Consider the following 24,850-nt stretch of genomic DNA (forward strand, 5'->3'; position numbering starts at 1 on the left):
ACCTGATCTAGTGAGGGGCAGAGTCAGTGAGGGTCAGGGCAGAGTCCCTGGGGCAGGGCCAGAGGACCAGGCAGCCTGAAAGTGCGCCTAAGAAGGGCCGAGCTGGGGGCTGGGTAGACGCCAAAGACACAAGCGATTGAGGAGGGTTGGAGCGTCCTGCCCTTCCCCTTCCCGCACCTTTGGCCTGGAGCCAGGTAATTGTATGACTGAGGCCAGCATCAGTGCTCCGGCTTCACACGTGGGTCAGGAATTGCAGGATTTAGGGGCTCCCAGCACTGAGGGGTGAGTGGCCTCTATAAGATCCTGAACCTTCTGGCTGAGCTGAGAGACCCACATCAGGAGGGAATGTGCAAGTGAGGGCTGTGGGTCGAAGGGGCTTTGATACATGGCCTTGAATTGTGTTATCACATTGTCAGCCTGGCTTTTAGCTCTTGGGCTCTTGCTGCAGGCCAGGTGCTGTGATGAGCATGTCACACGCCTTCCTTCTTTGATGGTCACAGCCTACAATCAACCCTCTGGGGTGGGAACTATCATTATCCCCACTTCACAGCAGTGGACATTGAGGCCCAGAGAGGACAAGGGACTCTTCCTGAGGTATTCACAAGCGGTGCTTCGGAATCTGAGCCCAGCTTGAATCTGAGCCCAGAGCCCTGCACCACCTCACACAATGCCACCTGCCTGCCATTAACAGTAGCTGGGGTTTCTCAGGCACCTCCTATGGGGTGAGTCTTGTACATGTGTTGTTTCCAGTTAACACTACAGTCGTCCGCGGTAGGGACCTCTATGGTCGCTGTTCTGCAGATGAAGAAATGAGACAGCTCAGAAAGGTGAAGGGCCTTGGCCAAGGTCACAGAGCCCCAAGATGTTGGGCTCAATTCTAAGCCTGTCTGAATCCCACAGATAAGAGGGTCTCCATAAACCCTGCCCAGGCAGACCTCCTCACTTTGCAGATGGCAAAACATAGATCCAAAGAGGGGCAGGAGCCTGCCAAAGTCACACAGCAGTCATTGGCAGCACTGGGACCCAGGTCTCCAGGGAATCCCTTACAGATGGTTCCCATTTTACAGATGGGCCAACCAAGGCATGGAAAAATAAATGGCACAGAGAAGACTAAAGAAAGAGCTGGGTTGGTAAACTCAACTTCGGTGCACAGAGGTCCCTGAGACACCCCCCCTTCCTTGCTAGACTCCCCAAGACGTGTCCTTTGGGGTGGGGGCTGTTGGCTTCAGCTGGCCTGACTCTGGACCCATTTCTCTACAGGTTCAGATTTCCTACCACTCCAGCCATCAATCCCTTCCCCTGGCCTATGCAGTGCTCTACCTCACCTGTGTCGGTAAGTTGGGGGCCATGCTGGGGCCTCGGTCAGCCAAGGGTGAGAATGGTTGGGAATGACATTGAACGAGGGTCTATTTACAAAAATCAACCCATTTTATTTTAAAAATTAAAATAAGGAGGATATGTTTAGAAAATTCAAATGGTACAAAAGAGTATATATTGAAAAGTGAATCTCCTTCCCTCCAACCCAAGACTTCTAATCCCCACGCCCAGCATCCTTCCAGAGATAAGCTGTGCTCATACATGTGGACACATGCATGTCTGTATATTCCCCTTTTTGTAAGAATGGATGTGGAACTGGGCTTTGTTTTTTCCACCTTACATTTTTTTGTGCTGATTATCCACAAATGGATGTATAAATTCCATACAAGATAACTCACTTTGATTAATACATTAAAAGCTCTAGAGGAAAAGGTGGGTAATGTGAATAAATAGATAGGGAATTTCAACAGAGAGTTGAAAACTATAAGAAGGAGTCAAATGGAAATGCTAGAACTAAAAATCATGGTAACAGATTTTAAAAATAGTTTTTGGTGGGTTCATAGGTAGATTTGACACAGCTGAAGAGAGAATCAGTGAACTTGAAAATAGGGCAACAAAAATCACTTAAACTGAAACAAAAAGAGAGGGGAAAAAAGAGTGTAACAAACAAAACACTAGAACAGAGATCTAAGAGCTGTGGGACAGTATCAAACAATCTACACTCAATTATGTGTCGATCAAAATTCCAACATGACTTTTGTATAGATCTTCATAGAGCTGATCCTAAAAGTCATATGAATGAGCAAAGGGCAAGAGTGACCAAGATAATGTTCTTTGAAAAAGAACAAGGTAGAGGGATTCATGGTACCAGATATCAGGACTTTTTCAAGCCATAGGACTTGAGGTGGCATGAAATCGGTGCAGGGTTAAATGTAAGCCAGTGGGACAGAGAAGAACTCAGACATAGAGCCGCGTTCAGACGGTTATCACATGAGAATCAATGGACATGAAGCCCTACCTCACGCCACACTCAAAAATAAATTTCAGATGGAATAAAAATCCTAAAGTGAAAATCAAAATAATAAAGCTTTTAGAAGGGAATATCTTTCCAATCTCAGGGTAGACAAGTTGTTTTTTCAACATAGATCATAAGGGGAAAGACTGATAAATTAGATTCTATTAAAATTTGAAACTTTTATATAACAGAAGACAAGTGAAACGTCAAACTGGCTGGCTCAGTCCATAGAGAATGAGACTCTTGATCATGGGGTCATGAGTTCAAGCCCCAAACTGGGCACAGAGCTTACTTTAAAGAAAAAAAAAAAAAGAGGGGCGCCTGGGTGACTCAGCCTGTTAAGCGTCTGACTGGCTCAGGTCATGATCTCACAGTTTCTGTGTTCAAACCTTGCACCAGGCTCTATGCTGACAGCTCAGAGCCTGGAGCCTGCTTCAGATTCTGTGTCTCCCTCTCTCTCTGCCTCTCCCCCATTCATGCTCTGTTTCTCTCTGTCTCAATAATAAATAAACATAAAAAAAGAAAGAAAATGAAGTCAAACTATGGACCAAGAGGAGAAATGTGCAATGCATATGGCTGACTCAGTGCATGTAGATTACGGAGAACTCCAATCCGTGAGAAAAAGAAAGATACCCTAATGGAAACAGGCGAAAAATATGAACAAGCAATTCACAGCAGAGAAAGCCTCAGTGATCAGAACCCAGATGGAAAGATGCTTAACTCAGTGTTGCCAGGGATAAGGAACCAGGAAGCTCCGTGACGATGGGTGGGAGTTTGTGTATGTACAAGCCCTTGCACAGCACTTAGCAAGAAAGTTGAAATGCTCTGTCTGCAGGAGGGGTTGTTAGAAGCAGAATGTGCCTTGTAAATTTGGGGGGGTTATACTGGGAATGGGAATTCCCATTTGGTAGATACTGGCTGCTCTCCAGACAGACCATCCCACCTTACACAGCTGCCAAAGCATATGACATTGTCTTTGCCAACACCGTGTATTGTCAGCCTTTCCCATTTTGGCCTGTCTGAGAAGTTAGCTTTCCTGTTTGGCTTTAATCTGTCTTCCTTGAGTTAGGACTGAGGTTGGGTATCTCCCTGACTCTCCCTCCCCAAACCCACACCCTTGTCTCCTGGAAAATATACACTCACACGAGCGCATAAAGCTCTGTATGTGTGTTGGGGAGGGATGTGCGTGCACACGTGCCTGTGTGTAGTTGACCCATTGTTACAAAGCCAACACTCGAGCGACCATCACCCACCTCAAGAACATGACTGGCACTCTGAAGTCCCCAAATCTGATTATAACTCCTTCTTCCCCCTGGAACTAACCGCTATCTTGTGATAAGTATTTCCATACTTTTCTTTATGGTTTTCTCACTTGAATATGCATCTAGGAAGAAGATGGTCTATTTTTGCCTCTTTGAATTTTCCATGGCTGGAACCATATTGTACATATTCTTTGGGGTTGGGCTTCTTTCACCTCCACTGTGTTTGTGAGATTCACCCACCTGCTGCATGGTGGGTGGGTATCTTTTTGCATATTTATAAATCATTTCAAGTTTTCTTTCTCTTTCTCTTCTTCATATGTTCCATTTGTGCTGCAAAACCTTCCTGCTTTCTAGGGAGAAACATTGAGAATGTGGGATCGGGGCTGAGATTTGGGGAGTATAAGATGAAGCTGAGGTTCAGAGAGGCCACAGAGCCAGTCAGTGCCAGAGCCCGGATTCGCATCTTCATCTGTCTAACACCAAGGCTCACTGCCCCATCCCAAGGAGATGAAGCAGCTTCACAGAGACCAAGAATGTCCAGGAGGACCTGGGATCAGTACAGGGTGGGCCTCAGGCAGTGAGGGCTGTGTGGATGCGGAAGAGGGAGGAGTCAGGGAAGGCTTCCAGGAGGAGGGCAGCATTTGACCTGACCCATTGCTCTTAACCTCCTTCCTCCCCAAGGCCTCTTTCCTCAGCCCAGGGAAAGAGATTTCAGATGTCTCTACCTCTGGGCAGTGTCTATTTAGAAATTACTTTCTTTGCCCAGCTCCAGATGGGCTCTGAGATTGAGGCTGAGAAATAGAGGCCTCAGACCTGTCTGGCCTCCTGGGAACCCCGTGGTAGCTTACTCTCTGCCCTTCCATTGCAGACATCGCTCTGGATTGTGACCTGAACTGTGAGGGCAGAGAGAACAGGAGCTTTGTGGACAAGGTAGGGCATCTCTATCTGAGCCTATGGAGTTTGGAGTTGACCTAGGCTGGGTTAAGAGGGGCAAGGTCATTACAGGTACCTCCCTGCTCCCCGCTGCTGCCAAGGTCCGGGGAGCCAGATGGGAGCCAGGCGTGGCTGGAGATCTTTCACCAGGAGAAAAATCATTACCAAGAATTATCAAGTCACATGCATGCCCAGGCCCAGGCTGGGCCTTGCTTTGTGGCAAAAAGTCCTTCAGGAATTTCAATCTAGGTCAGGGGTCAGCAAACTATTTCTGTAAACAAGAGATAGTAAATATTTTAGGCATTGCAAAGTGATTCTGTGGCAATTATTCGATTCTGCCATTGTAGTGTGAAAGAGCTATAGTTTTTTTTTTTAATGTTTTTTATTTATTTCTAGGCGAGAGAGAGAGGGAGAGAAAGAGACAGCGTGAGCAGGGGAGGGTCAGAGAGAGAGGGAGTCACAGACTGAAACAGGCTCCAGGCTCTGAGCTGGCAGTCAGCACAGAACCCACGAACCGCGAGATCGTGACCTAAGCGAAAGTCGGACGCTTAACCGACTAAGCCACCCAGGCGCCCCGGAAGAGCTATAGTTAACACAGAAACCAACGGGTATGACCGTTCCAATAAAGCTTTATTTACAAAACCAGGCAGTGGGCCGGATGGGACCTGCGGGCTGTAGTGTGCCAGCCTCCTGATCTCGGTGAGAAGGGAGCTCTACCAAGAATGAAACGGTTCAAGAACTTTGGGCTGAATTGTGGTGGCACTCAGTGCCTTGGGTGTTCAAAGCAGAAGGTCAAGGTGGGCCGGGTCAGCAAGGAAGACTTCCTTTGAAGCCCACCTGAGCTAGGCTCTGAAGCAACGCAGGAGGGAGGGCGCTCCAGGCGGAGGAAACAGCGGGAGCCCAGGCCTGGAGCCAGGAATGGGTCTATAGTCAGGAGGCTGCCTGTGGAGGAAGAACACTGGCCGGAGACGCTCGCCGTGGGCCGTGAAAGTCACGCGTGGAGTTTGGACTTGCGGGTGTAAACCACGGTGGCCACTGCCGTGTCTGGTGCAGGAAGTGCTTCAGTGAGAGTGTGGAACTACCCTCCCAGGGAGGCCGAAGAGAAGAGATGGGGTTGGGTGGCTGGCTGGGGGCGGGGTGGGGGGCTGCGGGGCGGGGGCGTGGGTCTGGCCTGCGCCCCATCACCAGCTTTGCTTTGCCATTGGCAGCGGCAGTGGGTCTGGGGGCCCGGTGGGTACGGAGCCATCTTGCTGGTGAACTGTGACAGGGACGATCGGAACAGTTACCACCAGGACAACTGTGACCAGCACGTGCAGTGCCTGCAAGGTGAGGGGTTCCCAGGGTCGCTGCTCCGCCACCTGGAGGGGTGTCTCTGGAAGGCAGAGCCCCGGGGCCAGAGTCCCAGCTCCAGGACAAACTTCGCAGCCTCCGGCTGGGAGCCGCCCCCTCGAAGCCGCCAGGTGCCAGCGGCCTCTCACACGTGGGGGCGGAGCTCTGGGATGAGCTGGCCCCACCCCGCTGTTGGGGGGGGGGGACAGATTCTTATTTAATTATCCAGGTGGGAGGGCAGCTTCACATCACCCCAAGTAGAGATGAGGGTGCTGAGGCCTAGAGGGGACCCCTGAAATCACCCAGGTCCAAAGCTTCCTGACTGCAAATCTGGCCTCCCCGCCAGGCATCTCTGGCCTGCATTTGGACGTCCAACCTTCTGTCCCACACGGCGCAGCAGCCCCATGAGGAGGGCCTCGGGGATAGCCTGGGGTGCGGGCGGGTGCCTTGCACGTGGGTGCACACAGCCCCACACATGTGTCCCTCCTTTCAGAGAGGGGAGCGCTGAGGCTCAGGGAGGGCGGGGGTGCCCAGTGCCAGCAGGGAGTGACTCAGGCACTCGGGTACTGAGCCCGGAACCCTCCCCTGCACCCGCCCAGGTGGCCTGCCCGCTCCCCGGCCCTGCACTGAGCCCCGAATCCTCCCCTGTACCTGCCCAGGCCTGCCCTCCCCGCCCGCCCCCTCCCCCCCATGCACTTTCTCACCTGTCACCAACCGGACACTGGGCTGGCCGCTCTGCACTTCCTAGAGCTCTGGGCAGGTGAGCAGAGGGAGGCGTCTTCATGGTTTGCCCTTGACGGCTTCAGTGTTTTCACAGGGTGGGCAGCTGTGGGGCTCAGAGACCCAGGTCCTGGCACCCTCTGCCCTTGGGGGGTGCGGAGGGCAGGAGGAGAAGACACAGAGTGTCACAGGCCCCCTGAGCCGCCGCCGCTGTCTGGCTCCACAGACCTGGAAGACATGTCAGTCATGGTCCTGCGGACCCAAGGCCCCGCCGCCCTCTTCGACGACCACAAACTTATCCTCCACACCTCCAGCTATGACGCCAAGTGGGCTCGGGTCTTCCACGCCTGTGGTGAGTTCTGCGCCTTCCCCTCTCCCCCACTGCTGGGGAGGGGGTCACAGTTTCCCCACCTCGGGCCGGAGGGCAGCCACCCCCACTGCTGGAGAGGGGGGCCTCAGTTTCCCCACCCTGGGCTGGAGGGCAGCCTCTGCTCTGGTCTCCAGCCTGCCTTGGGGGTCAGAGGAAGCATAGTCAGGTGTGGGAACTCTAAACCAGGGTCACTGGTGTCCCTGTGCAGCTGTGGCCCAAGGCCATTTGATTGGATGAATTAATTTGAAAAAAATATATATGTATTTTTTAAAATTCTTTAATTTTTTAAAATTTTATTTCTGAGAGGGAGAGAGAGACACAGCGTGACAAGGGGAGGGTCAGAGAGAGACGGAGATGCAGAATCAGAAGCAGGCTCCAGGCTCTGAGCTGTCAGCACAGAGCCCGAAGCAGGGCTCGAACCCACGAACTGGGAGATCATGACCTGAGCTGAAGTCGGATGCTTAACCGACTGAGCCACCCAGGTGCCCCTGAAAAATATATTTTAAGCACGTTCCGAATTTTTTATTACCCACACTTTCAAACATACACAGAAGTAGAAAGAATAGGAATGAGCCAACCACACAGATTCAACAATTACTGCTACTTTGCTTCTCGTGCTCCCTTGATCCTGTTTGCTGAAGTCTCAAAGCCACTCCCAGACACTGTGGCTAAAGCCCCTGCATAATTCCATGTCATCTCCCCCCCAAAAAATGACTTGTTCCACACAGCCACGATGCTGTTGTCACACACGAGCAAGGACACAAAGTATCTTTTAAACATACAAAGCCATACAAGTAATAAAATGCTTGTCGTTAACAAGATCAAACAATATAGAAGTATACATGGTAAAAAAAAAAAATGAGCGTTCCCTGGGACACCCGGGTGGCTCAGTTGGTGGCTCAGTTGGTTAAGTGTCCAACTTCGGCTCATGTCGTGATCTCACAGTTTGTGGGTTCGAGCCCTGTGTCAGGTTCTGTGCTGACAGCTGGGAGCCTGGAGCCTGCTTCGGATTCTGTGTCTCCCTCTCTCTCTGCACCCCCACTGCGCTTGCAACTCTGTGTCTCCGTCTCTCAAAAACAAACATTAACAAGAATTTTTTTTTTAATTAAAAAAAAGAGAGTTTCCTAAATCCCTAAACCTGACTCTTAAAGCGTGTTCATTGTTAAGGATTTGCTCTGTGTTTCTCCTGACTTGTCTCCGTGTGCACTGAGTGTGCGTATTCTGCTTTCCAAACGGTTTCTTCCTTGGAATCATACATCCGACGCCCCTTTCTGTATTTATCCAGCTCTTCCTTGTTCCTTCCCATGGCTGCATGGATGTGCTGTAATGTATGCGGTACCTGAGCATACAGTTGTTTGCAGTGTTCCGATTTTGCTCCAGTATAGGTTCCTTGAGGGCAGGGCCTTGCTCACGGCTTTGGCCTGAGTCTGGAACCATGCCCCGTGGGGGCAGAGGAGGTGCCCTGTAAATATTTGTTCCATGAATGAAGAACCAGTGGATGCCCTTATACATGTGTTTGTATGCACCGATTTCTAGCAATTCCTAGAAATGGAGTTGCTTGTTTGGGAGTAGACATGACTTGTGAGGTTGCGCTAGGTTGCCCTCCAGAAGGTCTGAGCGGTGATCTCAGAGAGGAACGGCCCCTCCCCGGGCGGTGCCCACACTGGGCATCAAGCACCTTTCTCTCCTTTGCCAGCGGGAGGGTAGAGGTGGGGGCTGCTCTCTGGCTTGAGGGTTTTGGGAGGAGGTTGGTACAGCTCTTCCTGCATCTCTGGTGCTCCGGGGACCCACCTGGGAGTCACGGCCACCCCTTCTGTCCCCTCCCAGGTCCCGAGGACTCGTGTGAAGCCTATAGGCACGTGCTGGGCCAGAACAAGGTGTCGTACGAGGTGCCCCGTTTCCAAGGCGATGAGGAGCGCTTCTTTGTGGAGGGTCTCTCGTTCCCTGACGCCAGCTTCACGGGGCTCGTGTCCTTCCACGTCACCCTGCTGGACGACTCCAACGAGGTAGGGGCGGCCAGGGCGGAGAGGGGGAGACGGGCTCCGCCGACACGAAGGATCCCAGACCTCCCGACCGCCCCGCTGGTGCCTCTCGAGAAACTAAGAGGCGCCGAGCTCAGGGTCCACATGGTCCTTGACTCAGCCAGGCCTCTGGACTCCAAGGCCAGTGCTCTTCCCTCACTGTAGGATTTCTCCGAGGCCCCAATCCTCACCGACACCGTGGTGTTCCGCGTGGCGCCCTGGATTATGACACCCAGCACCCTGCCGCCCTTGGAGGTATACGTGTGCCGGTGAGTGTGTGTGTGTGCGGTGGGGGCGGGGGGGAGGTGTCCCTCTGACCCCGGAGGGCCCCTCTGGCCTCCAGACGTGGCTCTGCCCTGAGCCACTCTCCCTGGGCTTGTCCGCAGTGTGAGGAACAACACGTGTTTTGTGGACGCGGTGGCGGAGCTGGCCCGGGAGGCGGGCTGTAAGCTGACTGTCTGCCCGCAGGCTGAGAACCGTAATGACCGCTGGATCCAGGTACCACGGCCACGGGCAGCACCAGCCCACCCGGCCAGGGCGGCATCTCGGAGGGCGAGGCTGGCGGACCCCATCGGGGCTGGCGGGAGGTCACTTTTGAGTGTTTAGAAGGCCCTGGGGGCTGCGAGTGTCCTTTTTCTCATTCTAGACCTAGAGCTCTCTCCTTCTCTCCAGAAGCTTCTGGAGCCCCAGGCACACCCTGACGCTAGATTGAACTCCCCTTTGCCCGCAGGGTCTGGGCTCGGCTCGAGGCTGGCCCTGAAAGGGGTGGCGGAGGCGGGGGACACCGTCCCTGCCCTCAGCAGCCAGGCCCCGTGGCTCCCCATGGAAGGCACTCTGTCCCTCTAGGGACATTTGGCAGTGCCTGGAGAAATTAGGGGCTGTCACACAGAGGGCAGCGGTTATACTGGCTTCTAGCGGGTGGAGCTCAGAGATAGCACTAAGCATCCTGCAAGGGAGGAGCAGGGCGGCCCCATGACAAGAGTGATTTGGCCTCAAGCATCACTGGTGCCGCTGAGAAGCCCTGATGTGCTGAATTATTGTGACTGAAGGTGCAGCAGGGGCACCAGCAAAGTGCCAGCGGGCTTGGAGGATGGTGGCATCCCCTCTGTCTGGGGGAGGGGTGAACACCTCCAGGAGGAAGGGCATCTGGGCAGGGCCAGGTGGGCAATGAGTGCTGCCATTTATCAAGCACTTACGGGGGGAGCCATGCATGGTGTCCTCACCTTCTCGGCACATCCCTGCTGTCACCCACCTGAGGAGCCCGCGGGGGTGGGAGTGGCAAACGCCCAGGGCTCCAGAGCTGGTAAGGGCCACGCCGGGGCTCAGCCAATGGTGGTTCACGCAGAGGACCAGCATGTGCAAAGGTCCGGAGAGCAGAGGCACGAGAAAGAATGTCTCGTGCTCCTGTGGGCCAGGGCCAAGGTTCTGTGAAGGGCAGCAGCTGAAGTGGGAGACCCTGAATGCTGGGCTCCGAAGCTTTGGTGGCTGGAGGTTCATCCAATGAGGTGGAAGCTCAGGGCAGGAGTCTGGAGCAAGCTGGGCTGGGTTCGGAGCCCAGCTGTGCCACTGACTAGCTGTGTGCCCTTGGGCAATAATTAGACCTCTCTGTTCCTTGCTTACCTCATCTGTGACATGGGTAACAATAGTGCCTCCTCGCAGGTGTGGAATGAGGATTAATGGAATTAATACTTATAAAGAGCTTAGAGCAGGGCCAGGTGCATAACAGCGAGCTTCTCATCCGATGTATAGTTCATTGGTGCTGGGCCGTCTTTGTCTCCAGGGCCAGCGGGCTTAGGACCGAGCTGGCCTGAATGTTTAGCAATCGGAGGAGGAGGCAGATCTCTACCTCCTTGGGTTCCCAGCCCTGCGCGGCTGCCAGCTCCTCACGACCACGTGTGGAGCCAGAGGCTGGTGTCCAGAGACTTATCTGTCCATGTGCGGCCCCCCTGAGCCCCTCTCTGTGTCCACTCTGCCCTGTTCTGGCACAAGGACACCCCCAGGGTCACACCCATCTTCTCGTTCATTCCCGCCTGTCTTGCTGTGTGACCTTAGGCAAGAGGGCCCCCTCTCTGAGCCTCCGGCCCCTCCTCCAGCCAGCAGGCATCAGGCACCCCTGCCGTCTCCACCCTGAAGGGGAAGGCAGGCCTGAGACAAAGAACCCCCATGGACAGTCTTCTCCAAAGTTCTCAGTGCCAAGCGAGGGTGGGCTGTCCACACGGTGTCTCTCGGCCGCAGGACGAGATGGAGCTGGGCTACGTCCAGGCGCCACACAAGACCTTCCCCGTGGTCTTCGACTCCCCCAGGAACGGAGAGCTGCAGGACTTCCCTTACAAAAGGATCCTGGTGAGTGGCTGTGGGGGCCGAGGGACGTTACCCGAGAGCCGCACCGGGGCGTAGAGCCTAGGGGGCTGCTCCGGGAACCACGTTCTCTAGGGACGGGGGGGGACCAGAAAAAACCACGAGAGATGCCCAGATAAGCAACGAGTAACTCTCTTGGTGTAAGAAAGTGCCAAACGTTGCATGGGACATAGTTATCCTAAAAATGGATTTGTTGATCTGAAATTCAAATGTGACTGGGCGTCCCGCGTTTTTATTTGCTAAACCCGGCAGCCCTAGGCAAGGGAGGAGGGCCAGTGCCCTCCTTTGCAATGGAACAACCCTGGCTCTGTTACTCTTACGCTGTGTGACGTTTCATGAGTCGCCTCCCCCCTCTGAGCCTCAGTGTCTTCATCAGCAAAAATGATATTATAGCCCTGGCTTCAGAGGTGTTTGTGAGGCTTCTCCGTGCCTGCGCCGGGGAGCATGTGACACGTTAGCCGATACTGTTGGTAGTCAGGAATGCTGTGAAGATGGGGGTCGTTGCCCAGGGCCACCTTAAAGAAAGAGGGGAGAATCCCTTGGTGCCGTAGAGACTGGGAGGCCCTTCTGCAGGGGTGGTGGGAGCCCCCTCCTCAGCTCCCAATACTGTTTAAGTTCCTTCTAAGGGATCGCCCTGGGGAACTCTCCCCTTTTCCAGAGTGGAAAGACTGAGGCTCCATCCGCAGCCTCTGGGTCACCAGGAGCATGCTGGTCTAGAATAACCAGGTACTTGCCCTTGGGCTGGACTTGGCAGTAAGTCCCCTGCAGAGGGCAAAGGGAGGCCATAGCCTCGGGCTCCATGTCTAATCGGGGGTACAGACAACCGGGGCCCTTTCTACGGTCTTCCTGTGACCATGAGGAAGATCACATTCTCGAGGGGAGCGAGGGCCAGAGGGCCTGTGTAGTTCCCAGCTTAGGACCCGGCACATGTGTGAAATACTGAATAAGCCAGATCCCTGTCTTTGACTCAGTATTTCCATCTGAAGAATGGGCAGCCACTCCTGGAGCTCAGAGGCCAGCAAGTTGGTTCAAGCTCTTTCTGGTGACCCCCCCCCCCCCACTCCTAGCCTGACTCCGTTCCCCTCGCCAGGGTCCAGATTTCGGCTACGTGACTCGGGAGCCACAAGACAGGTCCGTGAGCGGCCTGGACTCCTTCGGGAACCTGGAGGTCAGCCCCCCAGTGGTGGCCAATGGGAAAGAGTACCCCTTGGGGAGGATTCTCATCGGGGGCAACCTGCCAGGGTGAGAGAGAGGGGCAGGGAGGGGTGTTCCTGGGGTGGAGGGTAGTGGTGGGGGCTGGGGTGGTGGTGGTGAGGGACCATTCTACGCCTGGGAGAGAACTAGAAACATTCTACTCCCAGGAGAGAACTAGACAGGAGCGATGAAATTCTAGTTCTAGGTGTGGGCTGTTCACCGGACACTGTCCACACTTAACCTTGGGGAGTGTGAGAAGGCCAAAGTGGGCCTAGACCTAAGAGATCATTCAGTCCAGCCTTTTCATTTTGTAAGTGAGCCCAGAGAAGGTGAGTGACCTGGTCCGGGCCACACAGAATGCACAGTTAGGACGTAACTTAGGTTTTCTGATTCTGAAAAGAAATGATATCGTGAATACAATCTACTCATTGCTAGTTATAAAAGAAAAAGCCTCAAGTCTTAACAGTCCTGGAGGTATTATATTTCAAGACCTTGTTCACACTATGGTGTAAATGACTACTCTCAGATATTTTCCTGAGAACAGGAGAAAGAAGGTATAGGACATGGGAAATGAGATGTCATACCACACACAGAGAGAGAATAACAGATGTTTACCATGTGACACAGAGATACTGATGCAAAACAGAGGGCATTGTATGGTAATGGTTATTTGCCATGGAATTGACCAAGACACTGGGCGAACCAACTTCAACATAGCAGTTAGGACAGACTTGAGATCAAATAACAGGTGAATCAAGAGGCTTTGAAGGGGACTAACTGTCCTCAACACGGGATCCCCCAGAAAGAGGAAGTTTGGGCCATGCGACTAGATACTTCTGCAGAAGGCAAAAGAAGAAAGAGGTTGAAGTTCATGAGCATAAAATGCTGGGGCTGTGAGGCCTCTCGGGGTGATCTTGTCCACCTCTCTTCCCTCTGATGTACAGGAAGGTGAGGCCACAGAAAGAGAGACACACATTAAGCTCAAAGAAGAGCTGCCTGGTCACAGGGCGTGGAATAGGGTGGAAATCGGTCTCTTGGAGAATGTGAGGATGGGTCTGAGGGTGGCTTGGAGCATTCGCCTGCATGGCGAGACCCGGTGGGTCACCAACCGGCTGTGACGCTGGCCCCGAGCTGAATGGAAGGGACACATGCGTACTATCTTTCCTGCTTACAAAACAGTGCGTGTTTTCTTGTTAAAAAAAAATCAGATATTGTGGGGCGCCTGGGTGGCTTGGGTTGGCTAAACATCGGCTCTTGGTTTCGGCTCAGGTCATGATCATGCGGTTCATGAGTTCGAGCCCTGAGTCGGGCTCCGTGCTGGCAGCACAGAGTTTGCTTGGGATTCTCTCTCCCTCTCTCTCTGTCCCTCCCCTGCTCTCTCTCTCAAAATAAATAAACTTGAAAAACACTTGAGATATTGCAGAAACCTTGAATTCATGTCATTCCATTTCTGCATAGACTTAAGTTGAACAATTTTTTTTAACCCCTTGGGCCGCAGGTCCAGAGGCCGCCGGGTCACGCAGGTGGTCCGGGACTTCCTCTATGCGCAGAGGGTGCAGTCCCCTGTGGAGCTATTTGTGGACTGGTTGGCCGTGGGCCACGTGGATGAGTTTCTGAGCTTCGTCCCAGCCCCCGATGGGAAGGTGAGGACCGGGGTGACATGCCTGTCCCCGGTGTCCGAGTCAGAGGATGAGCTCCGGGGGTGGGGGGAGGGGTGCCCTGCTGAGCCCAGGGAGCTCAGGCCGGCCTGCCCTCTCCACACAGGGCTTCCGGATGCTTCTGGCCAGTCCTAGTGCCTGCTTCAAGCTCTTCCAGGAAAACCAGAAGTGGGGCCACGGCAGGGCCCTCCTGTTCAAAGGCGTCGTTGGTGAGTACTGGTGCCGTGTCCCTCACCCCGGCCTTCCTGCCCCCTCACCTAAAGCAGGACACGTCATCAGGCTTGAGAGAGGGATGGAAGGTTCTATAGCAGGGCCGCCCCCTAAAACTCAACAGCCTCACTGCCACCGCACGCCTTGCCCCACCTGCGCCCACTGCCCGTGGCTGGGGCTGAGATGTGGCCAGCTTCATGGGCACGTGGCCAGTGTCGTCACCCAGGGCCCTCCCCTCAGAAGGTTTAATGCTCTGCCATCATCGTCTTGACATTCTTAATAATCTGTGCCTTGTGGGGGAACCCTCCTGCTGCCTCCCAGGGATGAGACCCCCTGTACCCCCCATTCCCTGGGCCCCCAGCCTACCAGGGCTCCCCCTCCCTGCCCCTGCTCACTGACTGCTGCAGCAGGAGCCTGGGCATGGGGAGGCCTGGGCGCATGTGCCCCTTAGCATCTGTGAGGGGGCTGCTGGCATTAACTGTCCCTGTCCTGGATGAACAGGGTCACAGGGGATGTGGTGGGCAGCTCGCAAGGGGTGCGGGGCTGCGGTGGCCCTTGGAGATCACCTGTTTGCCGTGGCTCGGGATGGTGGGCCTGTGGGAAGGGGAGATGTCCGGCCCCGTGTGGGTTCTGTGGCTTGCAGGCTGGGGTGGGCGGCAGCTGGTGGGCCGTGCCCATGCGTCAAGTTCCAGGTGGGGCTCCCCGTGCTGCTGGGAGGGTCTCTGCTCACCACACAGGTGTCCCATGACGGGGGGGCAGCGACATCAGAGAGCAAGTAAAAACCCAACATGATAGGGCAGGAGGGAGACTGTGGAGGAAAGAAAAAGCTCTCTATTTTATTTATTTTTATTTATTTATTTATTTATTTTTTTGTGGTGCAAATGGCCTTCTTTGATTTAATGTTGTTTACTTCATTTAAATTTTTTTAAATTTTGAAATAATTTCAGACATTTAGAAAGGTTGCAAAAATAGTACATAGGAACCCTTACCTATATGTAACTAGATACCCCAAATGTTAAAGTTTTACATTTTATCATTCTATATATGAGTCTAATCTAAAGACCCTATTTGTTTCAACCATTGTCCCAACAGTGTCCTTTGTAGCAAAACATTTGTTTTCTGACCCAGAATCCCACACTGTATTTTGTGCTCATATGTCTAATCTAGTTTTCAAAAATCTGAAACAGCTTCTCAGTCTTTTATTCCATGACTTTCACATCCTCCAATTTGGGTATGGAATGTCCCAACATTTGGGTCTGTCCAGTGATGCCTCATGATTAGAGTCATTGTACATTTCTAGCAGGGATACAACAGAAGTGATGATCTGTGCCCAATCCCAAATACCAGGGGACACAGGTTGTTTACTGGTCTATAGGTGGGCTAGTCACTGTTGATGCTCATTTTTTTTTTTTTTAAGGAATATTTATTTATTTATTTATTTATTTTTATTTTTTTTACAAATAGTTTATTGTCAAATTAGTTTCTACATAACACTCAGTGCTCATCCCCAAAGTGCCCTCCTCCATGCCCATCCCCCCCTCCCCCCCCCATCCATCAGTCCTCAGTTTTTGTCAGCATTCAAGAGTCTCTCATGGTTTGCCTCTCTCCCTTTCCCCCACCATTTCCGCCCTTCTTCTCCCCCTTGTTCCTCCGTCAAGTTCCTCCTAATCCTCCTATACGTGCAAACATATGATATTTGTCCTTCTCTGCCTGACTTATTTCGCTCAGCATAACACCCTCAAGGTCCATCCATGTTGCTACACGTGGCCAGATTTCATTGTTTCTCATTGCCATGTAGTATTCCATGGTATAGATAAACCACATCTTCTTGATCCATTCATCTGTTGATGGACACTTAGGCTCTTTCCATGTTTTAGCTATTGTGGAGAGTGCTGCTATGAACATTGGGGTACATGTGCTCCTATGCCTCAGCATTTCTGTATCCCTTGGGTAAATTCCTAGCAGTGCTATTGCTGGGTCATAGGGGAGTTCTATTGTTAGTTTCCTGAGGAACCTCCACACTGTTTTCCAGAGGGGCTGTACCAGTTTACATTCCCACCAACAGTGTAGGAGGGTGCCCGTTTCTCCACATCCTCGCCAGCATCTAGAGTTCTCTGATTTGCTCATTTTAGCCACTCTGACTGGCGTGAGGTGGTATCTCAGTGTGGTTTTGATTTGTATTTCCCTGATGAGGAGGGATGCTGAGCATCGTTTCATGTGTCTGTTGGCCATCTGGATGTCCTCTTTGGAGAAGTGTCTGTTCATGTCTTCTGCCCATTTCTTCACTGGGTTGTTTGTTTTTCGGGCGTGTAGTTTGGTGAGTTCCTTATAGATTCTGGATATTAACCCTTTATCTGATATGTCATTTGCAACTATCTTTTCCCATTCCGTTGGTTGCCTATTAATTTTCTGGGTTGTTTCCTTGGCTGTGCAGAAGCTTTTAATCTTTATGAGGTCCCAACAGTTTATTTTTGCTCTTGATTCCCTTGCTTTTGGGGATGTGTCAAGTAAGAAGTTGCTGCGGTGGAGGTCAAGGAGGTTGTTTCCTCCTTTCTCCTCTAAGGTGTTGATAGTTTCCTGTCTCACGTTCAGGTCCTTTATCCATTTTGAGTTTATTTTTGTGCATGGTGTGAGAAAATGATCTAGTTTCATTCTTCTGCATGTTGCTGTCCAATTCTCCCAACACCATCTGTTAAAGAGGCTGTCTTTTTTCCATTGGATATTCTTTCCTGCTTTGTCAAAGATCAGTTGGCTGTATACTTTTGGGTCCACTTCTGAGTTCTCAATTCTGTTCCATTGGTCTATGTGTCTGTTTTTGTGCCAATACCATACTGTCTTGAGGATGACAGCTTTGTAGTAGAGGCTGAAGTCTGGGATGGTGATACCTCCCGTTTTCGTTTTATTTTTCAGTATTACTTTGGCTATTCGGGGTCTTTTGTGGTTCCATACAAATTTTTGGATAGTTTGTTCTAGTTTTGAGAAGTATGCTGGTGCAATTTTGATTGGAATTGCATTGAATGTGTAGAGTGAAAAGCTCTCTATTGTAGCACCTTTAGTGATATTTTTTTCCCTTGCTCTTTGAGCAAAGGGCCCCACATTTTCACTTTGCTTAGAAGGAATTCTGAGAAAGCCTGCTGGCAGGTGCCGGAACGGATGGGCAAGCTGGTTGGAATGGCTCAAATTCTATCCCCACCAAGACTGCGTGGCTCTGAGGGGGTCCTTTCTCTCTGATTGGGACCCTGGGGGTCTCAGGGCAAAAACCTTTAGCTGGGAGGGAGGGGGAAGATCATAGATTTTCTTGACCTCATGGGAGGTAAATGATATCCTGGCCCAAACCCACCTCTGAGAGAAAAGCTCCTGCAGAACTCAGAAGCGCTCAGGTAGACCTTTCCAGGCCTTTCTTCCCATTTTATGATCCTCCTCCCTTCTCAGCCCCGCCCTGGAGCCCCAGCCGTAAGATGAAGGAAATAGTCTTCCCAGCTCCATAGTTCCCATAGGGACCATGGCTAAATGCCTTTGAGCCCAGACCAAACCTCAAGAGCCTCAAATCCAGATGTTACGCACCAGGTGGAGGCAAAGCCATCCTCACCTCTCCTGGAAGAGCCACACTGACCGTGAACATGACCCAGGTGCAGGCCGAGTGGTTATCCCAGCCGCCCAGATAGGAAGGAGACTGCAGGCATTCACAGCCGTCAGGCCACACGTAGCCACCATGCTGCCCCAGACACGTGGAGCAGTGACCACGGAGGCCCAGCACAACTCACTAGTCACCTCCTGTGTGCCATGCCCCAGGCCACGATCCATGCCCATCACCCCATGGACTTCCCAGATTACCGTCCCCTCCTGTTACCTACCCAAGAACACGGGAGAGTCGGGAAGGTCATGGGCCCAGGGGGGATCAGCAAGAACGCCACGGAGCTGGGGCTGGACCCCAGCTGGCTGACCCCTACCGGGATGGAGGGGATGCGAGGCTGGAGGTAGGCACATGGGTCCAGAGAGCCCTCTCTTTCCCCTGGGGCAAGGCTTGCAGCCTTTGTGAGCACTGGCTGGGCTCGGGTTTGAATCACAAGCCCCCTGTTTCCTAGCTGTGAGATCTTGGGGCAGGATTTTTTGGTTCTCCGAGCCTGAATTTTGTCATCTGTAATAATGCACACCTGTGCGGGGGGTGGGGTCATGGTGAGGGTTACATGATGTGTTGACTGTAGAGAACTGAACTCAGGGTCTCTGCACCCGGACACGAGCTTGTTGGCAGCTGTGAGGGCTGTGAGCCCGTGGCTCTACCCTCCCTTCCCTGGGCGGCCCCATCTCTGTCAAGCAGGCAGGGAGAACTGGCCTCCATCGAGCCGCTTTGCCACGCAGTCACCTCATGGAGGGCGGGGACAGGGCCCAGTGGTGTCTGTCAGGGCTGGCACTGAGGGGCAGGTGGGTGACCCAGCTCACTACCGTCCCTAGGCAAGAGTCACCACCTAGGGCCCTGGAATGGGCTGATGTTTCCAGCGAAAGTCATCACCACTTCCCATGCACTCAGATAAAGGGCTAAAGTGCACAGTGCTGCGGTCACCTGTCCCTCCCCGCCTCCCTCCCACACCCCGGCTTGCACAGTGGTCCGGCTGAGCTCTGCTGGGAGGTGCCTACCTAGTGTCCAGAAAGACCAGAGAGCTAGTAACTCACAAGACTGGTAGCTGTGAACTTGGCCTCTGCCTGGCTGCCTCCCAGAGCAGGTGACTCTCGCTGCTGACGTTGTTCCTGCCCCTCCTCTAATGTCTGTCTCTCCCTCACAGGTGATAAGCAGGTCAACACCGTCTCCATCAACCAGGTCCTCTCCAATGTAAACCTCATCAGCTACAATAAGTTTGTGCAGGTACAGGGCCAGGGGCTGTGAGCGGAAGGTGGGCATGGCTGGGGACAGTGACAGGGACAGAATCTGAGGCTCAGTGTCCGTGAAAGCCCAGGCTGGAACTGGCCCAGTGAGAGGGGCTCCAATCCCTCCTCTGACCCTGGAGAAATGAGGGGGAAGCCCGGAGAAATGAGGACGACATGTATTCAGACAGAGGGAACAGCCCAGACGATGGCCCTGAGGTAGAATGAAGGGGCGTGGACTATTTGGGGAGGAGCCAGGGGGTTGTGGATGAGGGAGGGCCGCATCATCAAGTGATGGAGGGCATTGCAAGGACTTTGGCTATGGCTTTGAGATATGGGGCCACTGGGGGGTTTGGGCCGAGCAGGGACCTGATCTGATTTATGCTTTGAAAGGATCTCTCTGCTGCTGTGTTGAGAAAATAGCAACATTTCATAGCAGGGGTGGCGGTGGTGACATCGGATCCCGGCAGGAAACACGTCAAGCTGGATAACTGTGGAATAGCTTTACCAAGGGAATATTTACAGAGGCACAGACAGGATTGGAGGAAGTGAGTAGGGGACAGTGCAGTGTCCCCAGGCTGAGGGGAGCTGTGGGGACACCTAGACCTGAAAGAATTGGTGGGGGGATCATGTGACTGGAACTTGGAGGGGTCACCATGGAAAGAAGGCTGTGAGACAGGAGCTGCGGCCGTCCTGGCCAGACCACAGTGACCTGGCAGTGAGGCAGCCACAGGAACAAATACCCCAATGCACTCTACTGCCACCCCACCCACTGTCAGTGCCCCACTGGCCAAACCTGATCAGAAGCCAGAGGGCAGAGGAACCCCTGATTGCCAAGGACCAGCCTCCCAAGGGACAGAGCAGGGGTGAAGGGTATGTAAGGTTTCTGGAAGGACAAACAATACCCGACACACTCTCTTCTAAGAAGCAAATGTCAAGACGGGGTTCGATGTGCAGGGATCCTATTAGGGACAATGCCTGTCCCCGAGAAAGGGGAAGGGAGCTGGAGGGAACTGGGAAAGCAGACCCTGAGTGGAGGCGGGGGGTGGTGGGGGTGGGGGAGGGAAGCAAGGCTGAGGGGGGCATCCTGTACCACCATGCAGTCCCAGGCCAAGTTCAGCAAAGCTTTGGGGGATTCCGCAAGCCGCTGGAGGCCAGCAGAGGAGTCCCCTGTCTCCCAGAAGTAGGTCTGCCTCAGTGTCGCCATTGGCTGTTAGCAACTGAGGGGGAGGTGTGGCCTCGGGCGGGAACTAAAGAAGGATTTCAGAAGGGCAGCAAGACCTTTGGGCAAGTCTATTACCACAGCTGGAGGTCATTATCATGGCTGCCACATGGCCCAAAAGCAGAAGCAGCAAGGAGACCGGTTAGGAAGGTGCTGTTGTCAACCAGGCTGGAGGGGATGGCTGTCACCAGGTGGATGCAGAGGAGGTGACGGGAAGAGGTCACACTGGGGATAGATCTTAGAGGTGGAGCTCAAGGCACCTGCTGAAGGTGGGTGTAAACGGAGGGGAAAGGAGTCACCGGCATGAAAGCCCGTCTTCCAGCTGCGCGAGCGGCTGGCTGTGTTGACAGAGCCAGAGGAGCCTAGGGGAGGAGCCTGGGGGAGGAGTCTGGGAGGGAGGTGGGCAGTGGTGGGGTGGGGTGGGGTGGGGTGGGTAGAAATGAAGAGTTTGTCTTTGGATGTGTTCTGTCTGGTGTTCTAGCTGATGTCCCTGATTAGACATCAGGTGAAGATGTCAGGTGGTGCTTATATGTGTAAATCTGAGTTCCGGAAAGAGGGTGGGCTCTATAAAGCAGCTGGGATGTAGACATTTGGGTTGTCTGTGTCCTGATGATATTTTAAAGCATGAGATTGAAGGAGAACCCCTAAAGAGTGAAGGATCTAGAGAAGACAGGAGGGCCAGAGATGGAACGCTCTGGAGCGCTCTCAAAGACAGAACACTCTGGAAAACTCCGGAGCTGGCCCAGTTCGTGGGCTGGGACTGTGAGGGTGGGACCCAGGACAGGTACATTTTGACCAAGGGACACAGAGCTAAGGTGCGTGTGGAGAGCTGGTCCGTGGGCACTTGGGCAGCCCGTCTCCTTAACCAGACATGACCTCTCGGGTCCCCCCGATGCATACTGGCAAGGCCTCTCCAACTCTACTCACCCCCCTCAGAGCTGCATCGACTGGAACCGGGAGGTGCTGAAGCGGGAGCTGGGCCTGACCGAGCAAGACATCGTGGACATCCCCCAGCTCTTCAAGACTGAGAGGAGAAAGGCAGTGGCCTTCTTCCCTGACTTGGTGAGGCCCCTGTTCGTGAGTTATATCCGTTTCCTCGGATTAGGCTCCAAGCTTCTGCTCCCCTGAGGGGCAAGCCATTTGGTTGCTGCCAACGTTTGGGATTAGGGTGGCTGGTGGGGGTGGCAGAGAGAATCAGGGGTCCCATGACGGGTCCCAGAAGGGCTTCTAGTTGGCTGACTGTCCTGTCCACTATGGAATGCTCACCAGCCAAGCCCTTTGCTCAAGGGCCATCAGGGAGGGGCCCTTCCCTTCCCCCCTGGGACCCCCATATTTGTGGAGTGAACCAACCATCACATGAGGTCATGTGTGCACAGCACGCGGAAGTATCAGCTGAGAGCTCAGACGTCCCTTGTGCTTCCTCTCTCAGCCTGCAGCTGTACCCCCTCCCCCATGTATTTAGGGTACACTGTTCGAGATACAGATGTGATTAAGGCTGCTCCCTGCTTTCAAGGAGGGAGTCTGCTCTAGTGGTAGAAATTCTCTCCACCTCTCTTAGAGTGTGTCCCAATGACCTCTTTTGTATAAGAAAGTCAAGTGGCAGTTGAGAGGTGGGACAAAGCACTGAGAGGTAGGACTGGCAATCTAAGAAGGCTTCCTGGAAGAAGTGGTCTTTGGTTGAGTCCTGAGGGCTTTGCCTCTGGAATAGGCGGACTGCTGGGGCCCCACCCCATGCATTCTGATTGAGCAGGTCTGAGGAGGGCCGGAGACACTGCTGCTCCTCTAACCAGCACCCAGGAGGCGCTCAGGCTGCTCTCCGGGGGCGCACTTTGAGTATCCTGGCTGTAGATGACCCAGCTCCCCTCCCCTCCCGTCTTGTCCCTCCCCTCCTCCAGCCCCTATCCACCTCCACGCCCCATAGAGGAACTCAACACAGGAGGCCTGTCCACACCACCCTTGCTACATCCCCCCATTTCCCTTCCCCTTTCCGGCTGATCTTTTGCCCTCCTCGATTTCCCCATTTGCAAAACTCGGCTTCCCCTCCTCTCATGTTTAAGGCGGCCTTGCAATTAGGTAAGTGCCTCCAGTGTTTGCAAGAAATGGGGCGGCTGGAGGCGGGTTCAGCCAGAGCAGGAGGGCTAATGGAATGATGCCATGAAAGCGAGGGCAGGGAGGGCTACGGTGCCGGCTGCAGGAGGGCCTGGGACCATCTCTTATCTCTGCGTCTTCATCATCCGCTCCCTCGCCCTTCCCTCGCCCTTCCCTTGCCCCCCCAGCTTGGCTTCCTGTGCGTCTCTGTGCCTGGGGAGGAATAGAAAGAGACACACACATGATAGAGACATAGGCAGCGCTCTACCCGGCCTTCCCGCTCCGTCAAGTTCAAATACCAGAGGGAGAGAATCTGATTGGTCCAGCGCGGGTCAGATGTCTGCCCTGGTCCAATCAGCTCCAACCTAGGAAGTGGCGCTTCTCCCGCACAAACATGGCGGCCGCCGCAACCCACCGTCAAGGAGCGCGGTCGCTGGGGAAGTAGGCGCCCCTGCGAGCTCTGCAGTCGCTCCCTTGGCACCGCACAGCTGGCTAGAGTTCTCACCCGCCCCGGTGCCTCTCCCCGGGCATGCAAGCGCGAGGAGCCGTTTCCAGGGTCACCCGGAGACAGGAGCAGGTCCGGCTGGGTGTGGTGCGGGTGTTGACGTGGAGCTGATGAGGTGCCGCCCCTGACCCGGGACCCCGCGTCTTCGCAGGTGAACATGCTGGTGCTGGGCAAGCACCTGGGCATCCCTAAGCCCTTCGGGCCCATCATCAACGGCCGCTGCTGCCTGGAGGAGAAGGTGCGGTCCCTGCTGGAGCCGCTGGGCCTCCACTGCACCTTCATCGACGACTTCACCCCGTACCACATGCTGCACGGGGAGGTGCACTGCGGCACCAACGTGCGCCGGCAGCCCTTCTCCTTCAAGTGGTGGAACATGGTGCCCTGAGCCCATCCCCCCCCCATTGTCTTCTCCCCCTGGGGCGGGACATCGGTGGGACCCTGAACATGAAGCATCAAGACACCCCAAGGCTCCAGATAGCACACTGAGGGTGACTGCCTCTCTCAGAAGCCTTTTCCCTGGAAGTGTTCACACCTCACTTGTAACCCATTTGGTTTTCAGGCCTGATTCTTGTGGGCCTCTCCAGAAGAAAGTCGTCATTTCTTGAAAGCCTCTCATGTGGCTCAACAGAACCCATGGGGACTCCTCCAAACGTACCCCTTCTCACCCCCAAATCCTCTGTTTGAGATCCAATTTACCTTGGGGTCTAGAAACATCCATGGGTCTCCTCTGCCATCTTGACCTGTGTGTCCTAAGGGAGGAAGGACCCACAATTCTGCTTTGGTGTGATTTGCCTTTTACTCTGCAGGGGAGCACCCCTAAAGTCAGATCCCTCCACCCAGGAGAGAGTCTACCCATAGCTTCCCCCAGAGGGAAGGAGGTGGGGCCCACTTAGATCAAGGTTGGATCATCAGTCTACCTGCCAAGCTTCTGACCAGATGCTGAGCTCTACACGCAGTGCCCAACGTGAGCATTCACATAGCTGGTCCTTTCCGGATGTGTGTTGAAGGAATGCTTGTCAGCCCTTAGCCTTATAAGTGCCCCACCATCTGAATTCAGAAATCTGGCTTTGTCCAAAAACCTCCTGGAATTTCTTGGAAATGAGAGAATGTGTCAGGGGCACCTGGCTGGCTTAGTCTGTGGAGCGTGTGACTCTTGATCTTGGGGTTGTGGCTTTGAGCCCCACGTTGGGTGTAAATATTACTTAAAAATTAAAAAAAAAAAAAAAAGGAAAGTATGTTGGGAATTCCTGGAGATTGGGAAGCCTGAAAGGGCAGGGGTGAGAGATGTCCTTCACAAGGCATCAGCTGCTTCCTTGGCCCTGAACCTCTCTCTGCAGGAGGGGAGACTCCTGGCAAAATTGGTCCTGGCCTTTCTGTTGCCCTCTGGTCAGCATTCCCATGTCCTGCTGTGACTCAGAAGAGGGGGCCCAAAGCGGCAGAGCCACCAACACAGCTCACAGCGGGACGACTCTGAGCGCAAGGGGAGGGGTGGTGGTGGAGGAGGTTTTCTCCAGATGTGTGCCAGCTGCACACGTGTTCCCTATGGGTCTGGCTGGGTTTCTACCACTGGCTAATAAATCTACAACAACATGAATGGTTTGAGTCCAATTTGGGTCCTTTGGGATTAGAGTGTGACGGTAAGAACAGAGAAGTTCCTTGCAGCTGGAGCATTTGCTTGCCTGGCCCCGGAAGCATTTGGGGTGGACAGGCCCTAAATTTTGGTAAGATGGTGAGTTTGCTCCGTCTTGGCCACAGGATGAGTTAGGGCTGCCGCGGACAGTTGGGGTT

At 53.6% G+C, this 24,850-nt stretch overlaps 1 protein-coding gene across 1 annotated transcript in view; it reads left to right on the plus strand.

Moving 5' to 3' along the window:
- Positions 1-24,223, plus strand: part of PADI3 (peptidyl arginine deiminase 3) — a 33,323-nt gene extending 9,100 nt beyond the window's left edge. Inside the window, exons 3-16 of the mRNA XM_039228932.1 lie at positions 1,261-1,333; positions 4,463-4,524; positions 5,736-5,853; positions 6,803-6,928; positions 8,774-8,952; positions 9,133-9,236; positions 9,354-9,465; positions 11,203-11,310; positions 12,416-12,567; positions 14,018-14,162; positions 14,284-14,386; positions 19,169-19,248; positions 21,406-21,531; positions 23,214-24,223. Of these exons, the coding sequence (XP_039084863.1) occupies positions 1,261-1,333; positions 4,463-4,524; positions 5,736-5,853; positions 6,803-6,928; positions 8,774-8,952; positions 9,133-9,236; positions 9,354-9,465; positions 11,203-11,310; positions 12,416-12,567; positions 14,018-14,162; positions 14,284-14,386; positions 19,169-19,248; positions 21,406-21,531; positions 23,214-23,447 (1,722 nt within the window). The 3' untranslated portion in view covers positions 23,448-24,223. The remainder of the gene's footprint in view (positions 1-1,260; positions 1,334-4,462; positions 4,525-5,735; positions 5,854-6,802; positions 6,929-8,773; positions 8,953-9,132; positions 9,237-9,353; positions 9,466-11,202; positions 11,311-12,415; positions 12,568-14,017; positions 14,163-14,283; positions 14,387-19,168; positions 19,249-21,405; positions 21,532-23,213) is intronic.
- The last annotated feature ends 627 nt before the right edge of the window (positions 24,224-24,850 follow it).

Source organism: Hyaena hyaena, unplaced genomic scaffold (assembly GCF_003009895.1).
Source record: "Hyaena hyaena isolate Hyena2069 unplaced genomic scaffold, ASM300989v1 scaffold_35, whole genome shotgun sequence".
Taxonomy (NCBI): domain Eukaryota; kingdom Metazoa; phylum Chordata; class Mammalia; order Carnivora; family Hyaenidae; genus Hyaena; species Hyaena hyaena.